The following is a 27,582-nucleotide window of genomic DNA, read 5'->3' on the forward strand; positions in this document are numbered from 1 at the left end:
CTTCACCCGAAATTTCAGCCAATTTGGTCCATCTCATCTCGAGATATCGTGGCACCCGTAAATCAACTCGGTGTTTAGAGAAAAACGCTCACAAAGTTTGACAATTCGCTTTGTGCATGGCAAAATTTTGAGCTTAAATTGTTTCCTACTCAGTTTAAACTTGAAATATCTTTATGAAACTTTGAGTAGTGTATGAAAATCATCATTCAGGTGGATTTAATAAATTTTCTGTGATATGAAATTTTGTGATTTTCTACTTGTATGTAGCCCTTAAAATGGCCTCATAAATATATTGACAGCTTGAACTATTATTAAGCAAATTCAAAGAAAACAAGTAACTATTTAACAAATGTTATTGTTTTCAACTTCGAGATTTGTGAAACTCAAAATTTGCAAAATAGCTGTCAAAATGCTCATACGAGGTTGTCAAACCCATGTGAAGTGTAATGTTCAGTATTCAATTTGGAAGGGAATCCCTAATCCACAATTCAGAGTGCAGTGCAGTTCACATGGAAATCTAGTATTCAACTCAGTACGTAGCTATTAAATTATCAATATCCAAATCTTGTTTGTAAAATTGCTACACTCCAAAATGAATTTCCCTGCAAAAAACCCCAGCCTACTGCATGACCGACCTTCTGACAGTTGGCAGCACTTGAGGAGAAAATACACATCTTTTTATGACGGGGCCCTCATTCTCCAAAGTGCTCACTTACTTTCAAGAGCGCGCCCATCGCCTACTTAGCAGAGCTGCATTTGTGCAATTCCCTGGTCGCACAGACAAACAGACGCGAACAATGTTGCACGCGTTAACATAACCCTAAAAGCTTTGTTTATTTTCACTTGAAGCGACGTTGACGTTTGGTAAGTGTTGCCAAACCAGGTCGAGTCGTTTTGTCGTTTTTTTGTTTTGGAACGTTAAGCCTGTCTGTTCAATTTCAAATGGCTTAATTTTAGTTTTCCAAGCGTTTCCGCAGAACAAACACAGCACTTGAGTACATATACAACGCTGCAGTTTCCGGGTACGGGAGTTAACCGTTTCTTGGAATTTGTTTCTGGAAGTGGCTTCCTGTCAGCGAAGCGAATAAGCTTTAATTGAACGACGTTCGAAAACAATGCAAATTATCGCCTTTCAATCGATGTTCAAAAAAGTTGAAATAACAGCAGGAGAATATCGTTGACAGTTGGCATTGCTGCCGGAAGTGAGCGCCGTCATTTTTGTCGTACACCTCCATAATCGTTTACCATTCCTGGGCGTTCCCGTGTATAAGGAAACTATTACACCATTCAGGTGGCCAAATGCAACGCGGAGTTCCATTAGTTGATTTACGACGATTCGGTGCGGCGTGAAAATGGTCATCTGTCATTATAGCAGCAGTGCTGCCAGTATGGCTAAAATTAGTACCTCCCTGAGGTCACATAATGTTCTCTGCAAACACCAATCAGTTTCAATTTCCGAGGGTAAACACACTCAATTACACGCTCATCTGCGATGAGTCAGGTTTTATCTGGGAATGATCAAGTGGCGCGCGCACTGCTGTGAGGATGTTTTTTTAGCATCTTCTTCTGCCCATCGCCTAACAGACAGCCGACTAAATTGAAACATTAAATTCAAATGGTATCTTTCAACAGGTTCGCAATAGCTCTTCGCCGCGCGGCGGCGATCACCAGCGTTTAAGTGTGGAGGCGTATGCGCAAATCTGTTTAATAAGGTGCCCAAAGTGCCAGTGCTGCCAGACCGCGGCTTCGACGTCATTGCATTAATTCAAGTCACGGTCAGACGCTTTTTCTGCGCGCTCTAGCCACAATCTGATGGAATGCGTTTGCACGCGCAGGTGTGAGAACCGTTGGCAGCGCGTCAATTATGGCATCGGTCTCCAAAAATGGGGGCCCCAGGGCGGAATCCCAGCAAAGGTACTAGGCCTATTCTGGAGTATACGCGGACGAGAGAGCTCTCTAGCGTAGCAGCATTCACGTCACGCCGCCTGGAAATGACTGATTTTACGGCCGTACGGTCCAAAATGGCGTCGCTTATGGGACCGATTATGGGCGGGTTCCAAGGACACCGGCATTGACGCAAGCTGGGACAAACGCGCGATCCGTTGCCAAGAAGTAGGTGATGGGCAAGATCTACGCTTCCGTGTGGCATTCGTTGGAAATTGAGTTGGACAAAATCAGTGTTGATGCTTTTCAAACAAGCGTGCTCAAGTTTTGACAGCAGTGCTGCCGGTAACGCTTTTTCATCTAACCACACCCACCTTGTTTCACTGTTTGGCAAATCCATCACCGTTTGCACTTAATTTCGCCGATTAAGCAGAAAATTTATTGTTTCAGCACGAGACAACCATAAAATAAACCATGAACGCACCTTGACCACCTCATCAGGCGATGGCCATCATTAATAACGGAATATTTTTATCGTGAAACACACCTGAAATTAAGGGTGGAGCCCCCTAATGTCAACCCACGTGACAAAGCCGCGTCAAAAATAGTCCCGCACTTGCAACTTTCGTCAATATTTTCAGTTCAGTCCATTAAAATTTGACGTCCACCTACACGGTAAACACAAACCCAGGTGAGTGCTGCCATTTGTCTGTCGGTCACCATTACACGCTTATTTGAAAGAGAAGCGATAAATCTAACAAAAACAAGCAAAACAATCGGCTTTTGGAAGAATGTTGCAGAATCGCCGACCAGAGGTCGTTTGTAAATCACGTTCCCGCTGCGGTTGATTCTTTGTGGTTATTTTTTTTTCTTTCGAGAAGTGAGATGAACGTGCAAAATTGTCGATTAGAATAATACAAGGGGTCGCAACCGCAGTGAGCGTTGCTTGTTTTGGTATTTTTGATGACAGCTTGGTTGACACAGAAACAATCAATCTTTATTTTTGAATCATTTTTTTGAGAATTTGAATCATCATGGAAGAGTTGATTTGGCAGCACTGCAGTCGGAGTGATCATCATGTGATTTTTTTGACATTTTTCGGCACTCTCCGCAAACGTTTGCTGGATCCTTTCCTTAAGAGATCCGGAAAAAGATCCGGCATCGCCTTTGTGCTGGTTTATTGTTTGCGGAAGATGCCGAAAAGTTTGGTTATGCCACTGCTTGCAAAAAAACAATGACGTACTTATCTGTCAACAAACACGCTTATATGCAACAACTCAGAAATGAGTTGGAAGATAAAATGCAGAAAAGAAAAGGAAAGAACGCAAATTCATGAAGTAAAATGAAATATTTACATTGTAGCGCAACAGACCATGCAGTAACGAGGATAGATCGCAATCACATTGCGCAATTACTGCTATCTGGATAATGTTGCGTTTCCGAAGGGTTTATATATATACCATCGCTACACCCATTAAACAACCCATAGACAGACGATTAAAAACTCGTTCTTGTTGCCGATCTCTCGACATCTCGTCTGGTGTGCATCAGAATCTTCCCAGACATCCGTTCCCGTGATCGCTTGGGTGGTCCCCCAATGGTCAGCAAATCGTTGCACTAGTCAGACTGCTGCAGTGTTGCCAAAAGCGTTCCCAAAGGTGGCGTTTGTCGCCGGGCTGCGTCCAGCTGTTAAAACCAGTTGATGCATCAGTCAATGATTCAGACTCCAACAATGGAGTCACAATTCGCGGCGGCGGCGTCGGTGACTGTCAGTTAGTAAAAAAACGTTCCACAGATGAAAACCAGCCGAGAAGGGGTTTCACATATTAATAGACGTCTTTATTAAAGGCGAGCGATCGTAAAAAATCTGTCAGGAGACCCGAGCCGACCGGGTTCAACGGGCAGGGTTGTAGAAGCAGTCGCGAACCAGCCCGTAATTTATGGCTCCAATTATGCAGGGATCTGTCTGGGAGTCGGGTTCGGCAAAAGAAAAGATTGTATTTTTGTATGTTTTATTTTTTGTTTGAGGGCGCTTTTGCCAGAACCATAATCAGACAGAGTGCTTCCGACGAAAAGGGAAGTTTTCAAGAGCAAACAGAAATAGAACGATGTGGATGTGCATTTCGCGACATAAAACATCTTCCTTGTGTGTAAAAAAGTAAAAGTAAAAAGCTGAAAGAATTAACTCAAATTTCACGAAAACTATTTCCAACACAAGGTTTAAGTAAGGTTAAAATTTAGTTGATAAACGGTCAATTTTGTTTCCTGTGAAGAAAGACTAAATGCTAAACATTCACTGAACACAAATCTCACTGGAAACTGAGTAAACTTCCATCAGCGTGTAGCTTACTGTCATTTGACAGCAGTATTGCCATGATTTCTCGTTTTTTTGCAAACTGAAGAAATTCCAACGAATTCGCAAACTTTTCGCCCAAAAAAACACTTGTTGCGCCGTCACGGCGCATATGGTGGTCCCTCCAAAAGGCCACACATTCGCCCCCCAAAACATTAAAGAGAACCACTGTTTTGTGTCAAAACATTCCTGCTCGTCTATTTGCTGAACGCATGTATGATTCCTTGTTTGCTTTGGAATTAGCACTGGCGAAATTTGGCATCGTCTTCTTCCTCTTGCGCGGCGCGCCGCGCAGTCGAGAAGAGATTTGTTTTCATTTGCCAGATTTGTTGTAGGTCAATTCGGCGTTTGTTTGGTTGTTTTGGTTTTTTTTTTTCTTTGTTGACAAATTTTGTTCAACCGCGACTCGGATAAGATTGCGACGTTATGAGGCGCGTTTGATTTATTTAATTTCACGGTCTGTCAGATGGGAGGGTTCAACGGGCTTTGGCGTAGACAATGGGATTGTTATTCTGGGCGGGTTTTGAAGGACCTTGCTTCTACGAAATTGTTAATTAACGCGAATTTGAACACATTTTTTCGTCCCAAATGTAGAAGCTGCATTGTTTCAGTGAAAAACTGGCAGCACTGTAGTGTAACTCAATAAGACGCATTTGTTTAATATCAAACAAGCATTACCGGATTTGTCAGTTTGACAGCAGTGATGCCAGTATTTCAAGTTAAGTTAAAGACCGGCGTGCCTCATCTGACAGTTTGCTAGTCAGAGTTTACCTTACCTCACCGTTGATTGACATTGAACTACCTTGAAGCAACCCACGTAAACTTGCTAACTGTCAAAATTTGCATGTGAAATTTCGACAAAAGGGTCTATCCGGCATGCATAAATTGTGTTTTAGATTTAAATTTAGCTATTGTTTTCCCTCCACCGCTTTTAACGGAAACTTACACCAAAATAACCACTTGGGGGCGTACAGAAATTTATCCTCGAGCCGGATTTTCCTGCGTGAGCCGAAGTAAAATAATCTTTTTTATGATCTCAAGTCGTCGAATATTCTTTACGATTTGTTTTCACGTCCAACGCGCGCCCGTTTAAATTTGCTTTTAGCGAAACACGTGCGGTTCGTTACACGATGAAAAGAACTTTCATGGAAAAGCCGATGATGTTTGAAATGTTGCTTTTTTTACTGTGTGAAGCCACTTGTTTGTCTGAGTTTGCTAAAACTTAAAAACCGGAAAATTCAACTACCCATAGGGCACTCCAGGAGATTTTCTGCCCCCACTTTGCAGCGGGGAAAACTTTAAAGCAACGCCTACTTTGACCGCAAAGCGGCGCGATCGAATTTCAGACTTTTTAAAATGTGCCTTTTGCTAGCCAACGCGTTGCATTTTCGCATGGTTTCAAGAATAACACACAAAAAAACCCTCAAAATCCCAACCAAATGATCGTGTTTCACAACCGCTGACCGATTTTCCTATGAAAACAACCCAGAAGGATCATTAATTGGCCGAAGGGGACCTTTAAAACGGCTGTTTTGGCGCAGCTCTCTCTCTCTCTCTCGTCAAACGGAAACGAGCGATCGTCTACTTTCCCGTTGGGATACTTTGACGGGAATAAAAACATTGTCATTAGGTTGTGTGCCTTTTTTTCGGCGGATTTCGGAAATGGGTGTGTTTTTTCAGGTTTAAAAACTAAAAAGAGAGAGAGCTGGTGAGATCCCTAATGAGGTAGAAAAATGTCACTAAAAACGCGCTGTTTGCAGTGACAGACGAGTCGCAGTTGTGAAAACAAGGATCAGGTTGTGAAACAGTAGTAAGATTGATGGTTCGAATGATTTTTGGTGTTGTGTCATTCTGTTATTGGAAGAAAATCACATTTGCGAAAGAAATTTCAACATTTGTTACGCAGCTTGTACTAAATTTAAACAAAATTTAGCAAGCCGCGGTAACAGTGTATCCAAATGTCAAAAAGACAAGTGCCGAGGGGAAAGACAATGTACTCACCGAGATTTATCCGTATCACGTCCGGATCGGCTGATGAGATCTTGTACGTTGAAACGGGTTCAATCCGCGCGATCAGCAGCGTCGTAAATGTCACAATGGTTAGCACTTGGTTTGCCATTTTGGATTCTTCCTTCTTCTTTTTTTCTTTGCTAGCCAACTTTGCTACAACACTCTTTAGCGAGTCAAATTGGTTAAAACATTGCACTTTGTTGCTGTTGTTGTTGTCGTCGGGTACACTTAACGTTCAGTTGCACGCCTCCATATCCACTTTTGGCACTAGCTGTCACCTAAATTAGCACTATCGATGGCATTACGTCGGGATCGGTGACCTAGTCAGACATTTTAGTTGAGTAACCTGAAAACGGCGGATAAGATGGAAAAATACTGTTAGTTGATGTTGGACTCAATTGGCATGCTTTATTTGACAGTTGCTGCTTGTCAAAAGGCTTGGGCGAATGGTTAAGCTGTCCGCAACCCGAACGTCGTCAGTTCGAACCCTGGAGTGGAAGGTTCCTTGGAGTAAAAATAGGTTTGGGTGCTCTCCCCTAGGTTCGGGCAGCAACTTGCAATAGAGACCACAAAAAGACCCAAGGTCGTGAAACGTCAAGGCCAATCAACATTAAGGCGACCACAAACGTTCAATTTTTGAGCACGTGGAAAACTCATGTGAAATCCACTCCATGGCCACTTGGACCCTTGAAAAACAACAAACATGTTTGAGAGGAAATATCTAACAAATTTGGTACATTTTAATGTCAGTTACCTCAGCCTGCTTCGATCAACCACAGGAAGACCACTTGAGAACTGTAATAACGAACTCAAGAAGTTTGTTTCGACCGCTCAAACGGAAGCAACTCCCGAATAAGTGTCTGCTCAAAGAGTCAAACCGTCGTCGCATCCACTTTAAATTCAAATGATTGAATTCCCCAGCAAGCTTCTCATCTGACATCCTGTTTGACTGCGTTCCGAGAATTCGACGAACTTCGACTCCGAATGGAACTCGAAAGCAGAAACTACAAAACTTTAGCTCGCGATCGCCGTTTCGTGACGTGGATCGTTGATCGCGCCTACTTCGGGCATCCTCGCAGCCGAGGTTCTTCAGCGCAATCCTTCGATTGTTGTCGCACAGTAGGCGAGAGTACACCTGAGTCTTGGACGGTCGGTGGAAATAGAAATGATCGTGTCGATTGAATACGTAAATGCGGGGTTGCGTTTCGAACCTCGAAGGTTCGTAAAATGTTTTATAGCTTCCTTTAATGTCATCGCCGAGTTGCTCATGAATTAATTAAGCTACCAGGTTTGAGCGATTGGTATCGTTGAGGCTACCGAGCTGGAATTAGAAACAGACGCGGCCGTCTGCTTCGACGACGATGACCGCTGAAAGCACCACGACATCGCCTTCTTGGATCGCACGTGAGTTTCGTCGTCGAGTAATCACTGATTGTGGCGAGTGTATGTACTTGAACCGCAGATAAATTCCTCCTAAGTAATGCTCAATTGAGTCTTATTGCCGGAGCTCGTACACCAACAGCTCTGGGTTCGAGGGGTGCTCCAATTGTACATCTGCGCGCACAGATCACAAGTGGTGCCCCCCTTTCTTCTCCGTCTTCTCAGACAACCGGGAAGAAAGAATCTCCCAAGTTAACCGTTCGTATCACTCTTGTAATTACGTTATTAATCAAATTACGCTTAATCTCGCAGTTGCTGCGCCGCGATGATACACGCCAGACCTGCCGAGGGGCCACCAAGTGCCGAGATGCGTTGTTTCTGATCTCTTCTGAGGGGTTTGTCCGCACGTCTGTGCTGTGTCTCAATCGAAACAAACAACAAATTGAATTAAACCGTACCCGCGCAGCGCAGCGCTGCGAGATGGATCAGGAAAATCAAAGTCACTCGAGAACGAGAACCTCGGAGATTGGGTAGCAGCGATAACGCTAATAGAGTAGATTCCAGCCGGCTAACAAATTGAGCTATCGAGCGGATCCAATCTCGGCGTGCGCGTTCGAGGAAAACAACGCCAACTGCGACGACAATGGACTCGGCGTTTTGAGGTTAAGCAATTTTTGACATTCATCTCGGGCGGAGGGCGCGTGCTAATGAGTAATCGGGAGCACGACGGTTTTCGGTGGGGAACCGCATGGAAAAACAATCGAGAAATTAAAAGTGCAACATGGAGTTAAACTTTCTGTCAAGCTTCTGTGAAGTTTACCATGACAGTTGCGAAAGTTTAACTCCATGTTACCGGCTCACATCTCTCTTTTGAATTTCTCGATTGGCCGATTGTTGGACGAAAACGTGACGGAATGTCCAGCGGCGACGACGAAGACGATTGCATCTCCAGCGTCGATGATGACGGTTCGCTCGGGTGGGTATCATCGGTAGCGAGATTTATGGGTTTCGATTAGCAGTGTATGCCGAGCCACGCCAGCATACTTTGATCGGGTAAAAGGAGGTCCGCCTTTGGACAGCTGGTAATGGAATGTCACGGTTGCTGTGATGAAAACGTGGATTATCGATGGGGAATCAAGTCCAGAGCGGAATTGACCAATTCAGTGATTTTGGAATTACGAAACTCAACGACCTGTAAGCAGTTGGAGTCGAAACCAGACTATCTTGAGAAGCTGGAGAAGCTTGGTCGCAAAATCATCCAAAGCTGGAGTTGAACAGCATATTGAAGCAAAACCATGTAAATGGGTCAATGTGGATTTGTGGATAAGCAGTCTATCCCGTTTTTCTTGAATTGTATGATTTGGCGGCTGCTGAAGGAGGTATTAGACTATGACAAACAAACAAACTCGCACTTTTTCGCAGTTTGCCTTCAGTTGTTTGTAGAAACGTCAGCTTGCCATATTTTGATTTGTTTGCGAGTTTGGCAAACTGTCAAACACTAAAAAGTGCAAGTTCGTGTTTGACTACTCGAATCTCCTTGAAGCTACCGAAAAAGCGAGGTTATTTTGAAGTAAATAACTTCGTGCATTGTCGCATTAGCTCGAAGATAAAAACCTTAATTGTTTCTGTTAAATCATTCCACATTGTATATTTTGTTGTTGTTGACATTCTTCCATATATCTCTGAATACGTAGTTTTAAGAAGCGTAACGTGGCGTGAAGTTTTCCGATAAATGAACAATAGTGGCCCAACTAACTAACAACATCAAACTGGTCAAAAAAAGGTCCAAGAATGGCCTACTTTGTTAATCCTGCAGGAAATTCTGTCACCGCAGTCTCTCCGACGCAGCTGCAATAATTTACGACGTGCAATTTTGTCGCGCGATCGCGTCCCTCGATTCCCAATGGTTGACGTTTCCTTCGCGGCATACATTCACAAGAAGAAAAAAAAAGTTACTGACAGGACAATTCCCTACTGTTGTTGTTTTCTTTCTCGTCGCTGAAAAACGCTTCTCCACAACCAGCTGCAACAACAGCCAGCAGCAGCAAAACCGAAAACAGAGGGTTCATTTTTTGAGAAAGTGGCCACTGCAAGTGCGATTTATGCCAAAGTTTTTTTTCCAAGGAGCAATATTTAAAAGTAGGGTGAGCTGACCTCTGTTTGGCTTACCTTGAATCAGTGTGTAGAGTGACGTTTTGGTATACTCTTCAAGAAGTTTTTCAGAACTTGAGGTTAATCAACAACTTTTTCACGGTTCAGTATCGAACAACTAACCCTAAAAGCCGAAATGTAAGTCCCGGTCCTTCTTCCAAGCGCAACTGTTGAAAAAATGGAGAAAAAACAGTTACACATGTGCACCATTCATTTTGGGATAATTTTTCATTCATTTAAATATAATCGAGAGTCTCATCTTTTCCAGTCCACGTGTACTGGTGCCAAGACCCTGTTGTCTGCCACGAAATCTTCCCCCGCACCGAAACAAGGGTAGAAATTGTATTCATCGGCCTTCCATCCCATATGTCCCTCGACAGCTGTGGGAAGGATCCGACCCGCGGCGGGAGGACACTCTCGGAAGATAAATGGTAAATTGCTTTGCAGTCAATTTCGGGACAATTGCCACACACATGTGTGTTGCTATCCGGACACTTTGGCAATTTCGGCGCGATTTTCGGAGTCGGCGAATACGCCAAATAACCTCACTTTTGTGACAGCGCGCGCAGCCAAGATATCTAAACAAATCTGGGATCGCAACTGACAGCGCGCGCAACCAAGATATCTAAACAAAACAACAAAGTCGCGGCGAGGTAAGCTGAGCTAGTCCGCGCCGGCTCCAATTACCCCGTATCGTGTTTTATCGAGGGATCGCGGGAACATGTGTTCCTGGCGCGGAGATGATCCCGCCGCGCTAATGCTCGGGAATGTTTTAATGAGTGATCCTTTTAGTACGGCGCGTCGGCGCAGGATTAATGGGATTTTTTCGGGAGGAAAATGAGGTTATGTTTAACCCGTTTCTTTTTCCCGCGAGTTTTGAAGAACTTGGTTGTCGTAAACTGAACGGGATGTATAGATCATAAAAACCGGGTGACTGTTGGTGGAATCCGATCTGGTGCGATCGTTTAGGTTATGTTTGGTAATGTGTTCTTGGTGGTCCGGCCTTAAAAGAAAATTTTGATTTTGGGGTTGTCTTCTGTTCAAGTTCACGTTAGCTGATTATTGATTAGCCATGAATCAACGCAGTTCAATGTCAATCAACGATTAGGTCACCAAAACAAACTGTCAGACGAAACAAGGTGATTCTTTTTAAGGTCCACTCACAGTAACCCCCGGTAAAAACTACCAAAAACTGTTTGCGCCCATTAACATAACAAACAATGACGAAAAATCGTGTCGTCTGATCCCGCCAGTGGCACGTTTTTCATCTGGCCACTTCATCTTTTCCCTGCGACCGGCGAATTTTTGTTTATAAAGTCTCGCGTGGCTAACGGCCGGCGGCCGGACCACTTCGCACAAATTAAAATTTCGCATTCTAACGTGTCCAACATGGTCGTAAAAGTGTCCCGCTCCGTTGCTTTATGATACGACCGCGCGGGCTTCCCCCTTCGAGATTGATGTTGCCGAAATTTGTTCGGGTTAATTGTTTTATCAACACGCGCGAATTGAGTCGCGACTGCGATTTTCACGCACTTTTAAACAGTTGGGAGACGTCGAAAAGTTTAATTTTTAGTACAAAGTTGACCCTTAAGGGTGACAGTTCTTAAGGTGAAGCTCGTAACAAGCGAGATGTGCGCGGAGATCGGCACTGTTTTGACAGCTCGCGTGGGACAAGACTGCGGAGCGGTGACTTATGGGACAGATTGGGCTGGCCTACGCGCTTGGTCTAGAAAGAATCTCGCCGGAACAGGAGGAAGCTGCGGGTTCAGATGATGAACGATGAACAGTTGAGAGAGAGAGAGAGCAAGGGAGTTGCGTTGAGCATTGAGTAGGTGCATCGCCGTATCGCGCAGGGTTTGCGATGAATGAGGTGATCGTAGCGTTGAGTGCAACGACTTCAAGGACGTTTGGCGCGGTACGTGTCGATCGGTGGCGTGAAAAAGAGTGTGACGTCTAGCAGGGTTGGAGATCGGGGTTATGTTTTACAAACCTAGAGATTTAATATTGATAGTTCACGAGCTCAGATGTTACGAGTTAAGATGTTCGCGAGATCAAATGTTTACAAGCTAGCCACGTGGTTTATGGATGGTCCTTTAAAATGTTAACGAGTTCAGATGTTCACGAATTCAAATATTCACGAGTTCAGATGTTCGCGAGTTCAAATGTTCATGAGTGCAGATGTTCATGAGCTTAGATGTTCAAAAGTTCAGATGCTCACGAGTTCAAATGTTCACAAACTCAGATGGTTACTAGTTCAGATGTCCACGAATTAATATGTTTACAAGTACAAATGAATACGAGTTCAGATGTTCACGAATTCAGATGTTCACGAGTTCAAAAGTTCATGAGTTCAGATGTTCAAGAATTCAGCTAAAAATGATATATTAGCATTATGATCAGTTCAAATAAATTTTGATGTCAATGAGTTACGATGTGAACATGTTCTGATTTAAAACAATTTGAAAATCTACTCAACTTAGTTTCCAAGTGAAATTCGTTCGTAGAAATTTCCCATTAAGCCGAATCTACGTAACTCTGCAAGATCGCCATACTTCTCGCTGTACTTACAACCCTCGAACCGTGCACATTCTCAGACGTTCTCGTGTTACACAGATGGTGTGGCTTGGTGAGGTTTTCCACCGCCGCCAAGCATTGTATCGGTCGGAAAAGCGCAAATCGCGGGTAAAAATAGCTTTTATTGGCGGAGCAAACGCGATGAAAAACAGGGTCGTTTTCCAATACCAGACCCCCTCCCCTTTCACGCAAAACGGACATTAGGTATAAATTCCTAATTTTTAGTATTTTTTGAACTTATGTTCTAGCTTGTCAAATTATACCTAAAAATTAGTATTTTTTTCTTCCTAAAATTTAGGATTTTTTTAGAACACTGAAGTACTTCTTAAAAATTCCTAAATTTTAGTATTTTTAGTTCTAAAATTGCGATTCACGTTTTGACAAGTCAAAACAAAATAATTTCGTGGCTGTGAGTTGGTGTTCCGCAGTGCTGCTGAAAACTAAGGAACTTTGGCAAGGTAAGTTTTGTGCAGGAAGAAAAGTGGCTCTCCGGTTCTGCACGGAGAACGGAACCCGGAGCATCCTTGTTAGAGGAAGTGTGGCTCGCGTACTTGTGGAAGAGGAGGAGGAGGAGGACGGAACCTTCAACTCCCGGCGGAATTAAAAACGCCACTTCCCTCTCGTGCTCTGGAGGACGGATCTCGGGACGGATATTTGCGGAAGAGCTGGAAAGGGAAGTATAAACGGACCCCAACCGTGGAGATTGTGCGACCGTGGCGATTGTGTGAATGAAAAGTTGTATCGAGTTTGAGTTTGACGAACCAATTTTTATCTTTTTGTGATTTGGTTGGACGTTGCGGGTGTGTGTATGTATGCGTTTGTGGAAGTGTTCGCGCGCATGTGTGTGTGTGTGTGTGTGTGTGTGTGTGTGTGTGTGTGTGTGCTCGTGTGTGTTCGTGTGTGTATGAGAGACTGAAAGTGAATGGGTGGGGGTAGATGAAGAGAAAGAGAGAAAGAAAGAGAAAGTGGGAGAGAGAAGAGGAGAGGGAGAGAAAAAGTGGGAGAGAAGAGGGAATGAAAGAGAGCGAAAATGGGAAAGGGAGAGAGAAAGTAGAAAAGGGAGAGAAAGGGGGAGTTTGTGAGAGAAGGCTGGAGGGGAAGAGCGAAAGAAAATGTGGGAAAGAGATAGGGTGAGGGTAGAGGAAGAGAAAGATAGAAAGTAAGAGAGAGAGAAAGTGGGAGTGAGAGGGACAAAGATGAAGAAAGAGAGGGATAAGAGATATAGTTGGAGAGAGAGTAGGAGATGGAGAGATAGTAGGAGAGGGAGAGATTGTAGGAGAGGGAGAGAGATAGTAGGAGAAGGAGAGAGAGTAGGAGAGGTAGAGAGAAGGTGGGAAAGAGAGAGGTGAGAAATTATGGGAGAGAAAGAAAGGGAGAGATGGTAGGAGAGAAAGAGAAAAAGTTGAATTGAGAGGAAAGGAAGAGAGAGATAGCAGGGAACAGGAAGAGCGAGAAAATAGAAAGAGAGAAGAGAGAGAGAAAATTTTAAAAATCTCTAATTCCAAACATTTTAAAACTCCAAAAAATCTTATATTCTACAATTCCAAATATATAAAGATTAAAATGTTGAAGTTGTAAAAATATTAAAATATTAAAATAATAAAAAATATTTAAAATAAATAAATATTGAAATATTAAAGATATATTATATAATATTATACAAAATTATAATGTTAAAATATTCAAATCATTAAATATTTATTTTAGGTACGTACATTTATGCAAAAGTTGTGTTTTATGGAAATAAAAATATTAATATCATTTAAAATTTTGTTTTTCTTCTGCCTGCTTAACTCTTGGAAAATACCTAATTTAAAAATTAAAATATTGAAATATAAAAATATTAAAATATTGAAATATTAAAATATTAAAATATTAAAATATTAAAATATTAAAATATTAAAATATTAAAATATTAAAATATTAAAATATTAAAATATTAAAATATTAAAATATTAAAATATTAAAATATTAAAATATTAAAATATTAAAATATTAAAATATTAAAATATTAAAATATTAAAATATTAAAATATTAAAATATTAAAATATTAAGATATAAAAATATTAAAATATTAAAATATTAAAATATTAAAATATTAAAATATTAAAATATTAAAATATTAAAATATTAAAATATTAAAATATTAAAATATTAAAATATTAAAATATTAAAATATTAAAATATTAAAATATTAAAATATTAAAATATTAAAATATTAAAATATTAAAATATTAAAATATTAAAATATTAAAATATTAAAATATTAAAATATTTAAAGATTAAAATATTAAAATATTAAAATATTAAAATATTAAAATTTTAAAATATTAAAATTTTAAAATATTAAAATACTTAAATATTAAAATATTAAAATATTAAAATATTAAAATATTAAAATATTAAAATATTAAAATATTAAAATATTAAAATATTAAAATATTAAAATATTAAAATATTAAAATATTAAAATATTAAAATATTAAAATATTAAAATATTAAAATATTACAATATTAAAATATTAAAATATTAAAATATTAAAATATTAAAATATTAAAATATTAAAATATTAAAATATTAAAATATTAAAATATTAAAATATTAAAATATTAAAATATTAAAATATTAAAATATTAAAATATTAAAATATTAAAATATTAAAATATTAAAATATTAAAATATTAAAATATTAAAATATTAAAATATTAAAATATTAAAATATTAAAATATTAAAATATCAAAATATTAAAATATTAAAATATTAAAATATTAAAATATTAAAATATTAAAATATAAAAATATTAAAATATTAAAATATTAAAATATTAAAATATCAAAATATTAAAATATTAAAATATTAAAATATTAAAATATTAAAATATTAAAATATTAAAATATTAAAATATTAAAATATTAAAATATTAAAATATTAAAATATTAAAATATTAAAATATTAAAATATTAAAATATTAAAATATTAAAATATTAAAATATTAAAATATTAAAATATTAAAATATTTAAATATTTAAATATTAAAATATTAAAATATTAAAATATTAAAATATTAAAATATTAAAATATTAAAATATTAAAATATTAAAATATTAAAATATTAAAATATTAAAATATTAAAATATTAAAATATTAAAATATTAATATTAAAATATTAAAATATTAAAATATTAAAATATTAAAATATTAAAATATTAAAATATTAAAATATTAAAATATTAAAATATTAAAATATTAAAATATTAAAATATTAAAATATTAAAATATTAAAATATTAAAATATTAAAATATTAAAATATTAAAACATTAAAATATTAAAATATTAAAATATTAAAATATTGAAATATTAAAATACTGAAATATTTAACAATTAAAAAATTAAAGCATAAAAAAACCAAAATATTTATGAAAAAGATAAATTCAATATTAAAAATATAGATGCATTGAAAAAATAAAATATAATTTAAATTTTAATATTCATTTTTAGGTGAGAACATTTATGAAATAGTTGTGTTTGATATAAATAAAAATATTAATATCATATAAACCATTGTTTTCTTCTGCCTGCATATCTCTTGGATAATACCTAATTTGATCTTTGATTATTCTTAAGTATAAGTAATTTTCGATCCCTCACGTTTATAGAAAAACCTCAAATTTAGGTATTTATGCCTAGAAATAAGGAATAAATGGTCCGCCATCTTTGATTATACCTGATTATCAGTAATTTTGGATCCCTCACTTTTCCAGAAAATACCTCAAATTTAGGTATTTATTCCTAAAAATTAGGAATAATAATGGTCCGCCATCTTTGATTATACCTGAATATCAGTAATTTTGGATCCCTCACTTTTCCAGAAAATATTGAGATATTGTGGTTTGGTTGAGCGTTTTAGCAGAATGCATTACTGTGAATACAAAGAGACGAGTTGTTCCTTTTAATTCCGCTATATATTTTAATATCTTGACAGATACGTATTTCGTCTACTACTTGCAGACTTCATCAGTGTTCTGTTCTCGACTATGTATTTATACCTAGAAATAAGAAATAATCATGGTCCGCCATCTTGGATTACACCTGAATGTCAGTAATTTTGGATCCCTCACTTTTCCATAAAATACCTAGCAATAAGGACTAACCATGGTCCGCCATCTTGGATTATACCTAAATATTAGTAATTTTGGATCCCTCACTTTTTCTGAAAATACCTCAAATTTAGGTATTTATTCCTAAAAATTAGGAATAATAATGGTCCGCCATCTTGGATTATACCTGAATATCAGTAATTTTGGATCCCTCACTTTTCCATAAAATATCTCAAATTTAGGTATTTATACCTAGCAATAAGGACTAACCATGGTCCGCCATCTTGGATTATACCTAAATATTAGTAATTTTGGATCCCTCACTTTTTCTGAAAATACCTCAAATTTAGGTATTTATTCCTAAAAATTAGGAATAATAATGGTCCGCCATCTTGGATTATACCTGAATATCAGTAATTTTGGATTTCTCACTTTTCCAGAAAATACCTCAAATTTAGGTATTTATACCTAGAAATTAGGAATAATAATGGTCCGCTATCTTGGATTATACCTAAATATCAGTAATTTTGGATCCCTCACTTTTCCAGAAAATAACTCAAATTTAGGTATATATACCTAGAAATAAGGAATAATCATGGTCCGCCATCTTGGATTATACCTAAATATTAGTAATTTTGGATCCCTCACATTTTCTGAAAATACCTCAAATTTAGGTATTTATTCCTAAAAATTAGGAATAATAATGGTCCGCCATCTTGGATTATACCTGAATATCAGTAATTTTGGATCCCTCACTTTTCCAGAAAATACCTCAAATTTAGGTATTTTGGTTCTACAATTATACCTAAAATATAGGAATTCTCGTACTAAAACGCTATTAGTAATTTTATTACTAATAGCCGATTAGTAATAAAATAACTTATTGCAGTCAGGTTCGATTATACCTAAAAATTAGGAATTTATACCTAATGTCCGTTTTGCGTGTTTGACTGGGGTAGAAGGGTTGTTTCTTTCAGCTCAAGGGTTGCTCCCCAGCTGTTGGTTGTGTATAGGTATAGTTTCGTGGAAATCGCTAGACACGCTTTTGAGATTTGGAAATTTTCGAGAGCGTTGATTGATTTCGACTCGAACAATGCTCGAGTAGATCTCCCGCACCCCCCTCGAAGATCATCTGTGCCGTTCTGGGACTGCATCACTTGGCACCCAAACCGGGGACGACACATCATTAATTAGATGTAGTCTGGTGGCCCTCAACTGCGGGTACCGTGCCAGATCGATTGTTGGCCAGTGTGACATCCTAACCTCGAAATTCTTCGAAACCGCCGATTCCAGCCTTTCTGGCAACCTTGCCAAACCGAGCAAAGTGACCGCTTCCGGTGGAATGGACCAAATCCATCAAGTTGATTACTCTTCTTATTGGAAAAAAGAAGTATATGTGAACGACAACGAGAGCGGACCACGACGACGGAATCAATATTTATAGATTTGGGAGTGATTTTTTCTCGAACTCGATCTTGGCGTGACAGCCGCACCGCGGTTTCTTTGGCACCTTCTGAACCGGGGTTGGTCACCGTAAAACTGTACTACTATACATTGGACAGACAGACAGCGTCGAGTCGTGCAGGGTCAGCACACGTCGTACTCGGTGGCCATAAAAGTGATGTCAAACATACGAAACGATGAGTAGTGCTGTGATTTTTTTGCTAGCTTTTTGGGGAAAATACGAGCGTTTTTTCCCCTAATTTATCGTGTCAACTCTTGGCAGGTCTTTTGGGTGCTTTACATTCGGTGGAGACGGACGGAGTGGTTCTATAGTGCCATTTCCGGGGCAAGGTTGCCGAAATAGAAGTGATGGCGCCTTAAGTAGTAATTTTCTGGTTGTAAACAAATCATTTTTCAAGATTTTCCGATTAAATCGAGAATGAGGAAACTAGTTTTTTGTTTTAATTTAAAGAACCTGTCTCATTTGGTCGTATTGTCCAAAGTCCTATGATAATTAAAAAAATAACAAATTTTCTTCAAAAATTTAATTGATAGATCAACATTTTTAGGTGGATCAACTATGGTACCCTTGGAACGAGCTGTCAGGCAAGAGTATGTCAAGAAAAGCCGAAAAGTTAATTTGCAAAATTTATTTAAAGTTCTACTTGAAATCCCGATCATTTGACAACAGTTGGTGTCAAATCATCGGGGTTTGACAATGAATGGTCATTGTGCTGATAAATGATAATGAGGAAAGGCTATCCGGGTTTTTAAGCAAAGATGGCGTTCGAATGTTGAACGTCCGATATGTCAAAATCGCGCAGTAGCACCAACATTGTGGCTGTCATGCCATGGCACACTTTTTTCGCAATGTTGGTACCACTGCGTGATTTTGACATTTCGGGCGTTCACCATTCGAACGCCATTTTCGCTTAAAAAGCTGGATAAAATCACTCGAAAAATGAACTTCTTAATTCGACCTCGTAGAACCACCTTTACGTATACCTATCGACTCAGAATCAAATTCTGAACGAATGTCTGTGCGTGTGTCTGGATGTGAGTCCGTGCACCGAAAAATATGCACACGATTATCTCCGTACTGGCTAAACCGATTTGGACCGTTCTGGTCTCATTCGATCCATCTTGGGGTCCCACAAGACTCTAGTTAATATTATGAAGTTTAGAAACGTACTTCAAAAGTTATGCTAAAAAAACGATTTCAGCTAAACTTCGGAAGATTGTAAAAAGGGTGATTTTTGTAAGAAAATCCGTCATGCTATATATTGTTAGAAAGGTATTTGAAATACCTTTCTAACGCGTTCAAAAGATTGGAGATCTGACGACCATATCAAAAGTTATACGCACTTAAGAGTTATTTATACACCTTTTTAGGCCAGATCTCAAATATGTTGATGAAAAAGTTGTCCGGGTGCGACCCATCGTTGGATAGGTAATCAAAAGACCTTTCCAACAAGCCCAGAAGATTGAAGATCTGACAGGCCTATCAAAAGTTATAAGTACTTTAGTCTTTTAATACACTTTTTTTGAGGCCGGATCTCAGATATTTTGATAGAAATAAGTGTTATTTATACAATTTTTTGAGGTTGTTTGCATGAGTGTATTCACTTTATGATTGCGAGGAAGGCACCAACCACTTAAAGGTGCATTAAGTAACGTTTTTTTAGGTCCTATCAACACATGAAAGACAATAGTTTATAGGACCTTTTCAAAAAAATCCCTAGATATCAGAAATTGAAAATTATTTTTAAGACTCAATACGTTTTTTGCAAATATTTTTCAAAGTTTTCGTCTTCCCCCTTTAAGAATCCGCCCAAAAATCCGCGGGCAAAAAATATTTTTTTCTAAAATACTTCAAAACTGCATTTTTGGCCAACAAGATTATATTTAAAAATGAATTGTCCAAATGAATTAACAATATCGTCATTGTTCAAAATGTTGCGTTATTCATATTTTGTGTGAAATCGTTTGATAAAAATGGGTATTTTTTTAGAGTGTAACTATTTCTTCCTGAATTCTTCTCACCAATACTTAAAAAAAAAATCCGGTTCAGGATCACGAATTTTGAATATTCTGATATCATTTTTGCTGTTGAGTAGTTTGTGCTCAAATCTAGAGTTTTTTAAATCAAATTTTATTTTTTGCCTTTTTGTATGATTTTGAATACTTTTGACTCAAGACGACTTCAAAAACACACACAAACAATTGGTTTATTGTAAATAAAAAAAACAATCCAAACATATTTTAATGATATTAAAAAAAATTCAGGTCTTCAAAAAAAGAAACAAAAAATTAAAATATTTAGTTTGTGTTTTGTAATAACTTGACTAAAGCATTAAAGTATTTAATATTTTTGATGTTCAAAATTTTCTCTTATTTTAGAAAACCAAAGAATTCAATCAAAATTGGTTTATTATGAATTTCAGCAAAACAAATATGTGTAAGGCATTTAACCCATTTGAATAACCTTGTTTAACACTTTTTATGAATTGTTTTGAAATATCATACTCAAACCTATTTTAAATTATTAAGTATTTTAAAGGATTTCAATACACAATACATGCTGCTTTGTCAAGATTTAAATAAAGGTTTGTTATTTTTATTGAAAGTATTAAATTGTAAAAGCATTTCATTTACAAAAAAATCAATATAATTCCTCTAATCTCTTTCATAAGTCGAGGATAAATACTGGATCAGGATGTTGTCCAACACTCCACCACCAAACCACCAACTTATTGCCAAGCTCGTTGTATTACCAACTTGTCGGCGCACTTGGCGCTCAAAATTTATACTATTTTCGAAAGGGAAAATCGGCACTGGTCCAATTTGTAAACTCTTGCTAAACGTACCCCCACATTTCCCTCCCCCGCTGTTGGTTTCACTACATCTGGTTCGATTCCAAGAAATCTCCACTAGTCCGTCGGAGCGGCCACGGTTTGTTTATTGGTTCAAGGTGGGAAATTTATGGCGACCCTGGGAACCTTTTCCCACCAGGCCGACAGGGCCGGAAATTTGAAACCTGGGCATTCTCAAACTAAATTGAATGAAGTGCAGAACTTACCTGTTGAAAAGGTCCGGTGTCGATCGCTGTATCCGCTCCGGTACGTAATCCCTGGTTAAAAGGTTAACCCTCGGTGTGATCCGTCGAGCTTAATCCAATTATTCCGACGATTTTTTTTTTCAAGTGATTCTGTCTTCTTCTGTTGGCTGCACAAAGATTGGGACACAATTGATTCGTTATGTTGCGGTGGCGGCGACTCGTTCTAGATCTCCGGGATGATCTAGTGTGCTGTGACTGCTGTGCGGCTTTGCTGCCTACTTGGATGAACAATCGACACAGTCGGTAGATCGAATGACACTTGATTCCTGTGTCTTGCACTGTCAATCACAGTCACTGAATTTTGTTTTATGCTTTTTTTTACATTTTCCAATCGTTTTACTTCGTTTCGTTTCCGATTTGTGTGACACTGATATCTTCTTTGAATTTCAATACAATTCTCCCTTTTGTTGTTTTTTTGTCACTTTTATTTCCCAAACTTTTTTTCCTCAAAATTATTTTGTCTCATTCCATTTCAAACGCACCTAAACTTTTCACAATCACAATCTCACTTTCCCAACACACAAAACGACGCAAAAGTTGCTCGCGAGCACGTCCGCTAGCTTCGACAGTCGGTAGCGTACTGAACTAGCGATCGCCGGTCTGCGTGAAAAATCCAAGTCCTTTCTCCCAAAGAAACTGCGATCGGCGGCCTCTCTCTGGCAGTGCGCAACAGGCAATAATCCACGGCTTGGATCGAAGTTGGCCGCTAAGCCGGCGCGCGACGGTGGGAAGCAGCATAGCACAGCATAACAAAAAAAAAACCCGAAGAGCAACCGAAGACGATTCGCTCTGGGCGGCAAGCGTTGAGATTTTCTCACACGCTCTCTGAGGATTAGAATGTGAAGGAAAATTCGGCACATGGTTTTCCCGTTGTGGCAAGCGGATGTTGGTGGTTCCCTTTTCAGAGAGAGCTGTTTACTCTCTCTCTCTCTCTCGTGGTGATCAAAAGCAGCGAAAGAGAAACGTAAACAGAGCATAATCCTGTTGCTCATTCAGCTTTTTGACCAGAGCAGAGAGAAGTGATCGGAGTTCGGCCAACGGACAGTGCTGTTCGGGTGGATTTAGTTTGAATGAGTACAGGGTGTTCATGAATTAGAAATAGTCTTCGGAAAGTTTTGCTCATTCAAGATCCTGTAATGTATCACAAAATTAGTGATTTAATAATTCTGAAAAGATCGACTACCTTTACGACTCAACTATTATGCATTTTAAATTAAATCCAGAGTTTTTTTTTGAAAAGGTCCTATAAGCTATTGTCTTTCTAATGTTTATATGACCTTTTAAAAAAACTCTAGAAATCGTCAGTTGTGTGCTATCTTGTGACAACGACCATTTAGTACTTTTCGAGAAAATCGATTTTTAAAGTTTGTTGGTAAATAATTTCAAAACTATGAATGATAAAGCCAAACTTTTTGAAGCAATCGGTTCGTATACTATCGCTTACAAACACTCCAAGTTTCAACTAATTTGGTTACACCAGTTAAAAGATACAGTAAATAATGTAAACAAAAATCTGAAAAGCACGTGTCACAAGTGTGTGTCGAAAGTAAAATTGTACAACGTGTCACAAGTGTGCACAGAATTCCCATACAAACTAAAATAAGCTTAAATCAATGGTTTAATCGACTTAATCAGTATATTTTCAAAAACAAAAGATTGCATTGCCTTTAGAAAGTATGTGTATACATAAATTTGTGAAAAACAAGAAAATTTTTCCACATTTTCCAACACCATGTATTGACGTGTCACAAGTGTACACGATCATTTTGATGATAAATTGTTCTATGTCACAAGTGTGTATTGCGATACCCGGGAAACGGAAGCGAGTTTCCAAAATCGGGTTAAAGCATCTTGTAGTGTTTGTTGAGTATAGCAAAACGTCATCATTAACTCATTTTCGACCAAAATGGTCTATGTCACAAGATAGCACACAGCTGACGATTTAGAAAAAATAGTATGTCAAATAAGCAATCATTGGTGCGAAAAGTTTTTTTTTAATTTGATTTTGAGTTGTCACAATGAATATTTTATAATATGCCTACGCTTGTGTGTTATTTTGTGACAGGTAAGCTGATAAAAAAATAGGACTTGTCACACTGCTACTGTGTATCACTGCAAAGAACAAATCAACTCATAAACATGGCTGTCAGTTGATTTGTTTTCTTCAATTTAATAACACTTGCAGCCCCAACGGGGTCAAAAAAGTTGGAAATGCAGCTCCGCCGGCTCATACAACCCTTGGAAAAAAAAGTTGGAAATGCCCTTTTTTATTATAACTTAAGGTAGGCGCATCTTTTTAATATCTACCTTATTGGAGGTGATTCTTGACATTCTTCCGGATCGAATGCAACAATAATCATCCAAATCGGTTGAGTTTTCGCCGAGACAAATGCCGGTTGAGGTTGCATTTCCAACTTTTTTGACCAACTTGGTGCTTTGCGTAAGTTTTAACCCCGTTGGTGCTACAAGTGTTAATTGAATCTAACTTGTGGATTGTATCTAGTTTCCTGGAATTGTTTCTTGACGTTTAAATTACCATATTTTGCGCGGGAAAATCTATCCCCGTAAGCTGCAATATACAAAAATAGTTTTTTTTTTCACCTCCAGTTCAGATTCTCAAATTTGACCGGATGACTGTCGTCACATCCCCGCTAACCGTGCATCGAGATGGCTCCATCTCAACGATATCTCAATAACGGTCCAAAACCCATGTTTGACACGTCTCAGTTCCAACAACAAACAGCAGTTGGCACCCCGTCCCCGCAGGCAAGGTTAGCACGTAATAAGATCGACTCTCCTGAGTTGACACAGCCAAAAACCGGAAGTTCTCGTTGCTGAGTAATCGAGACCTACCGGAAAGACAATCGTTTGACAAATTGAAAACTGTGTCCTCTATAATTAAATCTGTCACAAAATAGAGTGTGGGGACTTCTCTGTTCTAGGCCAATCTCTATTTTGGGTGAAACCAACGAAAAAAAAAAACGTTAAGGGGGAACTCACTCCCATATCATAAAGTGTCAGAAATAAAAACATAATTAAATTTAAACGGAAAACAATACTCCAACGGTGGCCGGGCGGGGTGGACGAGATTTTTTTCTGGGATTTCGTCCCAACCAGCAGCTTCGCGGTGCAGCGCACGACCTCCTAGACAAAAATGCATTCTGAATGTGCCCTCATGTGTGTGGACGGGTACTGGATCTAGGAGGCTTCGTCCCCTTCAACCGCGATGATGCACATAAAGCCGTCTAGTGTCACCTTGTTTTAAGGCGACGCAGTGTGCGTTGTGCGTCGATCGTCAGACGACCCATATGAAACTTATCAAAAATTGAAGTGTCGCGCCACTCTGTCTGCAGCTTTACGGTGTTTTTTTTTTATTTCAGAAAAAAAACAGTTACTGATGCTTTTTCATAATTAATTTAAAATTTCAACTCTAATTATTCAAATTCACAAACTCTACATTTAATCAAGCGACGAACCTTCTGTTAAAATATTTTTAATATTACAGTAAAACCCCGGTATCTTGACTGTGATGTTGACTAAAGCTTTCCTGTATGCTTATGTTGTCATCATTCGAAATTTATTTAAAATTTACTTAGCCTACTGTGTTTTCCCAAATACAAACAGCACATTATTCTAATCCTTTCGCTTTCTATAAATTTGTTTTCCCTTTTGTGTTGTTTATCCAATTTAAACCCTTCCAACATCTAATGCGCTTTTCTCTAAAATCCCATACAAACACAACCAAAACAAAAAGGGGGAAAGAGTCTTCACAAAACATAGCCACAACTAATAATAATAATAATAACGCGTTAATCTGGAGTCAGGAGCGATGGAGAATCTCCAAATTGCTCTGCTCTCTGCTTCGAGACATGACTTATGTTTTGGGGTGATGGTGATGTTGATGTTTCTTGTGCTGCACTTCGGAGTTTGACGTTGTGCCACATGTCGCTGTAAATTAAACCTCAAAATCACGACAGTCGTGCTACGCGTACAGCAATTCATCATCGTGCGTGCGTGCGTTCCTTGCACTCGTGTGCACTTTCCGCGCTACCGCGATTTATGTTTATTGACCTTTATGGTTTTGGGGAATCAGAGACAAGGAGACGCTGTTGTGAGTACAGTTTTAGTAAATTTTTCAGAAAATTCCTTTGTCCCGACCAGACGGAATAACTTGGGAATAAATTTTTTTTTATTATTTATAACAAGATTTGTTATCCGTCGTTATGATTTTTTGTTATTGGATTGTTATTGTAATAACAGACAAGTAAAATTTTTAGTAATTCTTCGAACAAAACTTTGTTATTATTTTTTGATATTTTAACAGTTTATCCTATCATCCTGATAACAGTTGGAGTTATTCTTCCATAACAAAAAAAAAATATTCCCAAGTTGTTTTGACTTTGAACCAACATCAGACCAATAACTAATTTTGATACGATAACATAAACTGTTATTAAACTCTTATTCATGAATGGATTTTTCAAAAAGATTACATAACATTTTCTGTTATTTTAAAAGTATTTGTTATTGAAACGGCATGAATTTTGTTATTACCGTCTGCCCGGGATCATAAACCTTTGTTTGTATAAGTAGATCGATCGGGGTTTCTCCTGAATGATTTGAAAAAAGAACTTTAAAAATACAAATTGCAGTTGATTGATACTTGATGCTCGTAGTTGTGTCATGTTGTCTATGTTCTATCTTCGTTTTTTAGATTATTTTTTTTTTTTGATTTCTAGAAATTCTTTGAGAAATTTTCAAGAAGAGGTAAATAAATATCATCTCTTCAAAACCAAAAAAAAATACGGACAATATTAAATATAAAACAAAATTTGTCATCACTTTTTCACAACATTGATTTTTTTAGATTTTTGATCGATTTGAAATTTTGGTCAATTTAGCTTCAATTGTCATCAAATTAGAAGTAATCAAACAAGAACATATTCTACATAAACTCACTTATCATCTCCAATTTTTATTACTAACCCGAAAAGGTGTAAATAACTGGAAAAGTTCCAGTTCTGTTATTGTCAGAGGAGGTAAGAATTAGTTATCAGATTAGCTGTTTTAATAACACAAAATAATAACAGAGATTTGTTCGTAAAAAAACTCAAATCAAAATTTATTACAAGAAGAAAATTCGAAAACAGAGAAAAAAAGTTCCCGATAACTCAATTTCTGGAGTTGTTTTGAAAAGGTCCAATTAACAAAAATTTCAGTTTTTGCTTTTTGGGTGATTTTTAAACCCCCTGACTCAAGGCGGTTTCAAAAACATCCAAAAAGCAAAAACTGGAAATTTGTTTTTTTGGACCTTTTCAAAAAAAAAAAACTCCTGATTTGTTTTTTTTTTAGATATGTTTTTGAAATGGTAAAAAGGTAAATGATTATGATACGCTCAACCCCCGGTGGTTGGTCACTTTTTCGTTTGACACTTTTTGTGTATTGTTTTCTAATTATTTGAGTATTATCGTATCGCGTATAATACATTTTTAAAATTTGCTTGGTTCCAATTAAGGGGTTACGTGCATGTAGAGATCACACAATTTTATATTAAAGAGATTTGGAGTTAAAGAATATTTGTTAATTGCACTCAAAAGATGAATGTTTCACTCCTGAATGTTTCATGAAGATATTTCATGATTAAACTGAGTAAGAGACGATTTAAGCTCTAAATTTTGCCATGCGCAAAGTGTTTGTTGGCGTTTTTTGAAGAATCTCAAGATGTATTCCGTGCACGCAGAAAAATAAGGCATATTTGAATCAACAAAACGTTTTGTTGATTTGAAAATCATGATTTTTGTTGAATCAACGCTAAACGTCAAAGCAGCATTTTCAAAACAACAAAAGACTTTTGTGGAATCGAGAAAATCAAGTTTTGTTTCAACGCAAAATCGGCGTTGATTATATTCAACACAAATTTTGTTGATTCAAACCTCGTACAGGCTGATTCTACAAAATTTTTTTCTGCGTGTGTGTATGACAAAGCCCAATTTTTAAAATTAGCTTTTTAAAAAATACATAAATCAAAAACTAACTGTTTTTTATTAAAAAAAAAAACACACAGAAATATTTTTATCTTTTTTTGAATAATTTTTTTGAAAATCGGCCTTCGTCATGCACACGGAATCGGTTTAACGAGTTTTCACCAAAATTTTGTGCCGATTTGGTCAAGACAGTGTTGAGATATCGTGGCACGTGTTTTTTGGCAATGATCTCGGCAATGATGCAACCAAATATCTTCAAATTTGTTTTGTTAGTAGGTGAAAATGTATATTTTAGTGGCCCGAAAAAATATATTTTTTTAAATGAAGTGTGTGCCTATACTACCCTAAGACTTTTTTGCTGATATACATGTATGTTACCCCTTAAATATTAAATATTTTCAAATGCTGATTACTTTTCGCTTATAAATATTGAAATTTGGGCATGGATATTGAAATTTCGATTTTTATTGCGTAAATATTCGGAAAATCTGTATCTTTTGAAAGAATTTACTGATCGGTTTGGTGTCTTGGTCAAAGTTTTAGGTATTGATGAGACTATTCAGAAAAAAATGGTGCAAAGAAAA

General features: G+C 37.4%; 1 protein-coding gene across 3 annotated transcripts in view; it reads right to left on the bottom strand.

Moving 5' to 3' along the window:
* The window catches only part of LOC6039195 (fibroblast growth factor receptor homolog 1), a 52,220-nt gene extending 30,539 nt beyond the window's left edge, over positions 1-21,681 (bottom strand). For 2 of the 3 annotated variants that reach the window (XM_038266602.1, XM_038266600.1), the window contains exons 1-2: positions 20,976-21,681; positions 6,239-6,593 (exon numbers count right to left, since the gene is read on the bottom strand). In XM_038266602.1, the coding sequence (XP_038122530.1) occupies positions 6,239-6,356 (118 nt within the window). In that variant the 5' untranslated portion in view covers positions 6,357-6,593; positions 20,976-21,681. Of the gene's footprint in view, positions 1-6,238; positions 6,594-9,796; positions 9,935-20,975 lie in introns of those variants that run through there. The other variant, XM_038266601.1, reaches the window with a different exon arrangement.
* Positions 21,682-27,582: the final 5,901 nt, after the last annotated feature.

Source organism: Culex quinquefasciatus, chromosome 1 (genome assembly GCF_015732765.1).
Source record: "Culex quinquefasciatus strain JHB chromosome 1, VPISU_Cqui_1.0_pri_paternal, whole genome shotgun sequence".
NCBI lineage: Eukaryota > Metazoa > Arthropoda > Insecta > Diptera > Culicidae > Culex > Culex quinquefasciatus.